This window comes from Belonocnema kinseyi, chromosome 6 (genome assembly GCF_010883055.1).
Source record: "Belonocnema kinseyi isolate 2016_QV_RU_SX_M_011 chromosome 6, B_treatae_v1, whole genome shotgun sequence".
In the NCBI taxonomy this organism is placed as follows: domain Eukaryota; kingdom Metazoa; phylum Arthropoda; class Insecta; order Hymenoptera; family Cynipidae; genus Belonocnema; species Belonocnema kinseyi.
This window is the reverse complement of record NC_046662.1, coordinates 28,306,983-28,316,986: the sequence shown is the minus strand read 5'-3', so window position 1 is coordinate 28,316,986 and position 10,004 is coordinate 28,306,983. Positions and strand designations below refer to the sequence as shown.

Here is a 10,004-nt window from a genome sequence, read left to right as displayed (position 1 = left end):
AACTATAATGAACTATTTTGCTAAAAATTCGTTTTCTGTTGTTGAAAATTAGTTTTTTGGCTGAGAATATAAATATTCCATTTTTCGTTGAAATTCGATGTTTTAAATTTATCTTTTCTTGTTAAAAATTAATTAATTTTGTTGAAAATTATTGTTTTTTATTGAACTCAACTGCTTTTATTTCAAATTAAAATCATTTTTGGTTTATATGAGAATTAATGAATTAATTAACCTAATGAGAATTAACTTTTTTGTTAAAAATTTTTATATTTGGTAAAAAAATTGTCTTTTTCGATCGAAAATTCTACAATTTGGTGGACTATTAAACTATTTGTTTAAAAATTGCATATGTTTGGTTAAAAAGTCGACCGTTTGGGGAAAGAAATTAATTTATGCCATTAAAACTGAAACTTTTTGTTTTAAAATTTAACTACTTGGTTGAAAGTGAAACTATCTTGTTAAAAACTAATTTAAAAAAAAAATATTTATCAATTTAATTGAAAACGAAAATTTTTTATTTTTCAATTGTAAATTAATTCTCTTGATTGGAAATTCATCTTTTCAGGTTCCAAGATTCAGGTATTCTGTTTAAGATTAGTTTTTTTTAAGTCTGAATTCAACTGGTTAAAAATTCTTCTTTTCTGGTTTCGAATCTTAAAAGTCGAATATTTTTAAGGTTGAAAACTTAAAGATTTTATTGAAAATGCATCTGTTTTTATATAAAAAAAATTATTCTTTTTTGTTAAAGATTCATATATTTGGTTGAGGATTAAACTATTTTATAAAAAATTGGTCTTTTTGCAATCAACTGGTTTATGATTTGTTTTTGTTTGGTTGAAAATAAGTTTTTCAACTAAAAATTTAACTATTCCATTTTTGGTTGTAAGTTTATCTTTGATAGTTGACAATTTAACTCTTTAGTGAAAAATGTATGTATTTTGTTGAAAATTCTTTGTTTCGGGTTAAAAATTAATATTCTTAGTTGAAAATGCAACTACTTGATTCAAAATTGAACTACTATTCCAATTTTTGGATTTAAACTTATCTTTGTTAATTGAAAATTCAACTATTTAATGGGGAATTCATGTAGTTTGTTGAAAATTGGTCTTTTGGTGAAAAATTAATTTTCCTGGTACAAAATTCATCTTTGTAATATCAATTGAGATTCGACGTTATTTTTTCGACTAGTGTAGTGAAATAGTAAAAAAATTCCTCTAAAAAATTCAACTAGTTTGTTTAATTAAAAATTTATCTTCAATGTATACAGAAGGAATTATATTTTATTTCTTGATGGTGAAAATTAAATTTTTGTAACATGTGGACGCTTTCTTTTAATGAAAACCCAGAGTTCGCTTTACCCCACGTGTCCCGCTTAGCCTCGTGTTATGGTAGATGATCCAAATATGAATTTTAATACTGAATTTTCTATAAATAAATAAAGTGTAACAAATTTCCTCAAAACATAGAGAAAAATGATTATTATTATCCAAAACTATTTTAGGTGAAAGTTATCTCTATTTATCCAGATTCCTAATCGACAAAATTCGTTCTTCCAGAAAAAGGGTCTTTTTCCTATAAAGATAGTATAATTTATCCTGAAGTTTTTTTTATTAATAAGAAATCTAATATTATCTTAGCACTGATTATAAGTAATCCTAAGAAAAAATCGAGTGATACGAAAATGTTTTTCTTGTCGATATTAATTTTTTAAACAAAAATTCTATAGAAAAATTTGACATAATTAGAAAATAGAAAATATGACATTTATTATATTTTAGATAGAGCAAAAGGATAAAAAAAAGTATAAAATTGAATAATTTCAGAAAATATCTGTAAATTTACAAGACTTTCAAAGTTAATTTTTATAAATTCTATAATTATCACATTAACGAATAAAATAGTTTCAGCCCAGTGAAAGCATTTGTGGGATGGCATCAAACAAAATTTTTTAATTAATAAAACAAGAATAAAAAATTATAAAAATGACAAAAAACATTTTTGTTCCTTTGCCTTAGCTGAATAAATGCCAGTATTAACATATTCAAATTTCTTCAAAAAATTGTTTATTTCAATGAATCAAATAGGAAACATGTTTCTAATACATTATTGAAAAATTATAAATAGAACCAAAAATTTGTTTCTTTTTTTTTCTAATGTTTTATTACTGTTTACAAGCAAAAAATGCACACACCAAAAAATTTTCCCTAATTTTTGAACCAATAGGAATTTTTTTTTATTTTTAAATCCAACCCATAATTTTTTCACCTGTGTCAATACGATTTGATTAAGTTGATCAATTTCAGTAAGTTATTCTAGAAATGTTTTTTTTAAGCGTCACTCAATTCTTTTCTGTATAAGACCACTTGAAATTTTTTTCAAAATTCTCTTGCTCCCCGGACGGAATGGGTCCCTATAATTCAAATAAATTCTTTGATTAAAAAAAAATTTCTTCGAATTGCAGAAAAGTATTCATTGTCTCTGAATCAAAGAAAATTTTTTTTATTTAAAGTAATTTCTTTTGATTTAAAGTTTATTTGGGTCAAAGAAACGCGTTTTTTAAAAATTAAAAACAAAATATTTTACTGAGTGTTCCGTTAGTAGAAGAATTTTGAAAAAAATATTAAGGGTTACCCACAATGTATGGAACACATTTGATTCCATAAAGGCATTTTTAGTTGGAATAATAATTAAAATAGACGTGTCCAAATAATAAAGTTCTATTTCGGTACCAGCTAATTGAAAAGTTATATCTCGGGAATCCAAATGACAAGGTTCTATCTCAATGGCAAAATCGAGAAACCTGCGTTAATTGCCCTGTAAAGTGTACAGCTCATCAGCGCACTCAGTGGAACTTTGGTGAAACTATGTTTTAAAATCCTAACATTTTAAATCGGAATGACCTAGAGGGATTTTTTTTTTAATGAAAATTAATTCTTTCTGTTTCTAGGAAAATTATAGATAAAGTGTAGAAAAATGTATTAAACTTGAAATTCTATGTTGAAATCAGTGAACCAACAAACCAAGAAGCAGCGGCCACTTAGAATTTTGAGTCCGGATTTGAAAAAAGTGACTCGAAAACCTTCGAGCATCAACTTTTTGTCAAATCGGATTTAAAAAATTTTTTGTACGCCATATTAGATCCGTCATTTTGAATGTTCATTTAAAATAAGCGACCTGAAAAGCCTCCCAGTAGCATTTTTTAGTCAAATCAGTTTTAATTTAAGACTTTGTTCACCATATTGAATCCGCCATATTGAATTTTTACTATAGAATTCAAATAAGCGACCTGATTAACCTTTAGGTTGTAATTCTCATTCAAATCGTGTTTTATTACAATTTGGGTCCGGAATATTGGATCCGGCAATTAGAATTTGATATTTTGAATTTGGATTTGAAATAAGCATCCCAAAAAAACCCGCGCAGCAATTTTGATTAAAATCTGTTTTTTTCTAACGTTTTTGGTCGGCCGCTAATGATCCACCATTTAAATTTTATATGCTGGATTTAAAATAAATTACCCAAAAAACCACCGAATAGAAATTTTGTTCTGAAATCTTTTTTTTAAGATTTTGGTCCGCCATATTGAATCCGCCATTTTGAAATCATACTTTGGATTTTTAATTTTCGACTTCAAAGAAGCGACCAAAAAAACCTTCGAGTAGCAACTTTTTATCAAATCAGTTTTTTAAAGATTTTTTACTACATATTGGACCAAAAATTTTAAATTTTGTATTATTTTCATTTGAAATATTTAGTCCGGCATTTTTAATATTGATATTTTTACTTTTTATTTTAAATCACAAATCCGAACAAAACTGCATGTAGGAATGTTTTATAAGACGCTTTTGTTTTAAAAATTTAGTCCGCCATATTGGACCTGCCATTTTAAATGTTGGCTTTGTATTTGAAATGAGCGACCCCAAAAGTCTGCGATTAGCAGTTTTTAGGCAAATCAGTTTTGCTTTACAAATTTTGGTTCGCCATATTGAATTCGCCATTTTGGATTTTTACATTTGACTTTAAATAAGTGACCCGTTTAGCCATTAAGTAGCAATTTTGAGTAAAATCCTTTTTTTGCAATATTAATCCGCCATATTAGATCCAGTATTTTTGATCTTGATATTTTGACTTTGAATATTTGGAATTTTTCAAAAATCGTTTTTGTTTTTTAAATTTCAGTATTTTAAAATGTTTTTTGTCGTCGCAACCTAAAGTTCTACGAGTTTGATAATTTTTCATAATTTTAAAGAAAGTCGATTCTGCGCCCCCTCCGAGATAAATCCTTTCTATTTGAAAGATTCGAGATAGAACCTTTCTATTTTAAAGATTAGAGATGGAACCTTTCTATTTGAAAGATTGGAGATGGAACCTTTCTATTTGAAAGATTCGATATAAAACCTTTCTATATAAAAGCTTTGAGATAGAACCTTACTATTTGCAAGCATCAAGATAGAACTTTTTAAAATGCCACTTCGAAATGGAACCTTGTTATTCGACACAATGAAATCTCCATTTGTCCTTACTCAGTAACTTCCTGTTAAATATAATAAAAGTGTTCATAATTTATCTATAATATTGAGCCCAGTTTTCGCTAAAGAAAATGGTATTAGATTTTTGTTTTTGACCATTGCGAGCCACAATAGTTAAACAAAGTTATAAATTTCAGTATGGGTTGTACCGTCGGTGGTTCCAGCGTAGAGTGACTTGACGGTGTCGTAGAGTCCCAAACGTACACTGGCGAAACACATCTGTCTCTGGAGTCCCGCGGATAGACCTCCGTACAGGCTCCTGTAACCACCCTGCCTTTCTCAAACTCACGCCCTCAAAACTTAAAATACTCGCCACCAGGGTATATTTTCTTTCGGGCTTTATCTCTCTTTTTTTATTTTTTATTTTGCTTTTTTCTCTGAAATACTTTTCTCTTCCTTATACCCTACATTTGTGTGCCAAATAGGCCACGCATATCAAGTCATTTCAGTTTTGTAATCTGCCATTTTGTTTTGCTTCACTTTTGTACTAAAGATAGATGAAGTGAATGCAGTAATTGAATTTTTATTTTAAATTAGTTCCATGTGTGCTTACTGAGGAATTCTAAATCAAGAGTTAGCTTGTACCGAGGAGGAAACAACTCCTAAGAAATGCGGTCTAGCAAAAGTGGATTACGAGCGGATTGCCGAGGATTATACTGGATTAGTTGAGTTATTGATAATAACCAAGGATTTCAAGTGGATGGTTTAGAAATACACTAGGATTTGGCGGATTACAAGTGGATTATCTAGGGTTACAAGTGGATTACATGTGGATTAATTTTTATAACAAGTGGATTAACTGGGATTACCCGCATTACCTTGAATTATTTATGATTAGAAGAGGATAATCCAAGGTTATAAGTGGATTAAAAGTGGATTACCTTCGTTAGAGATCATTAACTGGAATTATAAATGGATTATCTAGGATTATAAATAGAATACTTCGGATTACAAGTGAATTAAATAGGGTTAAAAGTGGAATTTAAGTGGATAACCTATGCTTATATCCCATTGAGTTTGGAGTACTTGGATTACCCGGATTACAAGTGGATTATTTACACTGCAAGTTGGTTACTATAATTAGAGTGGATTATGACAGGATTTCAAGTGGATTACTTCGAATTAACTATGGTTAGAAGTGGATTACTTAGAGGATTCGGATTACTTGGATTATTCTGCATGATCTAGGATTACACCAGTTTATAAGTAAATGATTTAGGATTGCAATTGGATTGACTAACATCAGGCAAATTACGCTGGATTATCTAGGGTTACAATTATATTACCTAAAAGGGCACGAATGACAAGTGGAATATAAATCTATTACATGTGGATTACCTTGAATATCTAGAAGTACCTAGGATTTTAAATGGATTATCTACGATTATAATTGGATTACCTAGAATAGTGGATTACTTCTGATAAAAGATAGATTAATCGTAACCGAGAATTAAAAGTGGATTACGGAAGAATATAAATGGATAATCATGGATTACAACAGAATGATGCAGAATTGGAAGCGCATTACTTGCATGAAAATTGGATTACCTAGAGTTAAAGTGGATTACCTAGAGACAAAGTAGATTACCTAAAATCATAGTGGATCTACCTAGATTTAAAGTAGAATACCTAGAGTTAACGTGGATTAACTAGAGATAAAGGGGATTAACTAGAGTTAAAGTGGATTAACTAGAGTTAAAGTGGATTAACTAGAGTTAAAGTGGATTACCTAGGGTTAAAGTGGATTACCTAGAGTTAACGTGAAGTACCTAGAGTCAAAGTGGATTACCTAGATTAAAAGTGGATTCCCTTAAGTTACAAGATTGGGTTAGGTCAGATTGCAAGTGTATCTTGGATTTCAAGTATATCATCTAAAATTATCTGGGATTTCTCTGTATTACTTGCATTAAAAGTGCATTGCACATTGATTATCTAGGATTATTCTGGATTACTTAAATTGTCCCGGAATACCAAGTTGGATAACCGACTGGTAGTTGAATTACAAGTGGATTCCAAATGGATTATCTTCGATTATCCAGGATTACAGTGAATTACTTGAATTTCCCAGGAATACTTATTTAAATAACCCATGTGTAAACGGATTACATTTGAATTATATTTGGATTACAAGTAGATTACAAGTGGATCACAAATTGATTATCTAGGATTAATTCAATTGTCCCGGAACACCAATGTTGATAACCGACTAGTATTTGAATTACAAGTGGATTACACATGGATTATCTAGGATTCATTCAATTTACCCAGTATATCAGTTGGATAACTGACTGGTAAAAGGATTAGAAGGGGATTACACATAGATTACAAGTGGATTATGTTTGATTATACGTAGATTATCGAGGATTGCAGAGGAATACTTGAACTGCCCCGGAATACCAATTTGGATAACCAATTAGTAAACGGATTACGCATGGATTATGTAGGATTACAAGTGGATTACGCATGGATTATGTAGGATTACCTTTGGATTACCTAGGATTACCCTGGATTATATAGGATTGCTCTGAATTACTTGAATTGCCCCGGAATACTAATTCGGATTGACGACTAGAAAATGCATTACAATTGGATTACAGATGGATTAAACATGGATTATCTTGGATTACACGTAGATTATCTAGCATTAGAGTGGAGTACTTGAATTGCCCCGGAATACTAATTTGCATAAGCAACTGCTAACGGATTACAAGTGGATTACACATGGATTATCGAGGATTACAGTGGACTAGTTGAAGTGTCCCGGAATATCAATTTGGATAGGCGACATGTAGACAGATTACGTGTGGATTACAACTGGATTACAACTGTATTATCAAGAATTAATTCAATTTCCACGGGATACCAAGTTGGATAACCGACTGGTAACGGATTACAAGTGGATTACATGTGGATTAATAAGGATTACACAGGATTACTTAATTTGTCCCGGAATACCAATATGGATAACTGACTGGTAAACAGATTACTAGAGTTGTTTCCACCTCGGATTGTACAAATAGTTTCAAACAAATTATAGATACGACACTTAGAAAAATGTTTGATTCAAAAAAATTCACTCATAAATCGAATAAAATTAATTTAAATATATAAATACAATAATAACACGTAAGATATTTAAAAGTAAGTCAAAAAAATTCTACAAGCACGAATTGATAGTCATATATAAATCATTTTTTATTAATAATTTTATTGTTATAATCAATAGTAGGATACTTAAAAATAATTTATGATTCTTATAAAGAAGCTTTTGTCTTTAATTGATTTTACAGTGATATTCAAACATTCAAAAATATTAAAAATTCATATTCCTAATTTTTATTAATAAATTAATAAAGAAAATTGATAATTTGAAAATTTTTGAAGAGTTTGAGATGCTTTCTTCATATCGTGCCCCTTATGGATTGCCAGTGACAATTCAATGTTATGAATTTGTATATGCTATTTTTTTATAACAATAAGAAAGATTATTTAAAATATTTTTTATTGTTGAATTCTTCTTCAAATGAAATCAAATACGCCATTATAATTACTTTCTTTTTTCAGGGAAGCGAATGAAAAATTTTAATTTTTCGAAATTAAACGTTTTATATTTCTCTTTCTAGAATGAGATCAAAAACATAATAAAATGTGTACTCATCCTTGAATTATCAAAAAAAATGTGAAAGCGTGCTCGAGAACCGCTTAACATTTCATTATGTTTATGGTCTTATTTTAAGGATATAATTTTAAAGAATACGGTGTTCACAATTTTATATTTTTGTTTTAATTGGTTTCAAGTTACAGTCCAACTTCTCAATAATGCCGCTCTCAACAGTGCAGTTAATTCTAATCCGAGCTCGGGCAGTACCCCCCACTCTTCCAATTTTTAAAAATTATTGAACAACCTTTTTCTACGTGACCGTGTGGTGAATTGTAAATTTCGGAAATAAATCAACAATTAAAATAAAAAAGTGATTTTCAGTGTAAGTGTTGAAATGTGCAACATAGAATTTTATGCGAAAATTAATCTGGGTATTATTGAATTTTTAAACTTAGAAAGGTAAAGATTTACCCAAAAATGGGATAGTTAAACTTTTAATTTATAAACATAATGTAAAATTATTTTTTAAAAAACTAATTTTCTGACAAATAGTTGATTTTTTTTATTAAATTCTTGAACTTTCAACACAAAATTACGAATTTTCTATATCGTACCGATGAATTCTCAAATTCAAAATATGAAATTTTGATTAATTTGCAACACCAAAAAAACGATTTTTTGATACAATAGTTGAATTTTAACTAAATGTTGAACTTTTACTTTGAAAAAAGAACCATTTTTGACCAGGTAAATTTTCAATTACCCAAGTAACTTTTCAACAAAACAAAACAAATTATTTTTAAAAAGAATATTTTTTTAAACAAAATTAAAGACTTCTGAATCAAAAAACTAAATTTTTTATTTAAAAAGATAATTTTTAAACCCAAATACTAATTTACTTAGAAAAAGACCAATTTTCAATCAATTTCAAGAATTCTTAACCAAAAACTTTAATTTTTAAGGAATAAATAATTTGTTTAAATAGTTTTTAAGCAAGTAGTTCAGCTTAAAAACATAGTTGTTCAATTTTTAACCAAAAGAAAACGAGTTTTTAAGCAAATTCAAGAATTTTCAAACGAAAAGTTGTATTTTTAACTAAGAAAGATTAATTTTTAAACAAAAAGTTTAAAGTTCTACCAAAAAAAAAATTTTTTTTAAATTCAAAAATTCTGAACCATAAAGTTGAATTTTTATCTAAAAAGTAAAGAATTTTTAAACCAAAAAATTAATTTATGGTACTACGAAAAAAGATTAATTAAAAAAAAATGTTAGTATTCTCAAACGAAAAGTGAAATTTTTAGAAAATAAATAATTCGTTTTAGTTTTTAAGAAAGTAGATTAACTGTATATTCTACCGAATTAATTTTTAACCAAATAAAATTAATTTTAAAAAAAATTCAAGAATTCGCAAACAAAAAATTGAATTTTTAATTGATAAAGACGAATTTTTAAACAAAAAGATTTATTTACTACAAAAAAAGACGAATTTTCAATATATAATTCAAGAAGTATCAACCCAACAGTTAAGTTTTTAATTTAGAAATATGAATTTCAAAACAAAAGTTTAATTTTCTAACGAAAAAAAATCATAGCAAGATCCAAAAATTCTGAACCAAAAAGTTGAAGTTTCAACTAAAAAAAGATGAATTTTTAAACCACAAGTTCAATTTTCTACCGAAAAAAAAAAGAAAATTTGTTAACAAGATCTAAGAGTTCTGAACCAAAGAAGTTGAAATGTCAACTAAAATACAAGTTCTGAACCAAAGGATTGATTTACTACGAAAAAAGACGAATTTTTAATAAAATTCAAGAATTCTCAACCAAAAAGTGGAGTTTTCAACTGAAACATAAAATTTTAGACAAAAAGATTAATT

At 28.0% G+C, this 10,004-nt stretch overlaps 1 protein-coding gene across 1 annotated transcript in view; it reads right to left on the bottom strand.

The window, feature by feature from the left end:
• LOC117174925 (mitochondrial uncoupling protein 2-like) overlaps positions 1-10,004 on the bottom strand; it is a 46,786-nt gene that overhangs the window by 9,076 nt on the left and 27,706 nt on the right. Inside the window, exon 4 of the mRNA XM_033364382.1 lies at positions 4,679-4,788. Within this exon, the coding sequence (XP_033220273.1) occupies positions 4,679-4,788 (110 nt within the window). The remainder of the gene's footprint in view (positions 1-4,678; positions 4,789-10,004) is intronic.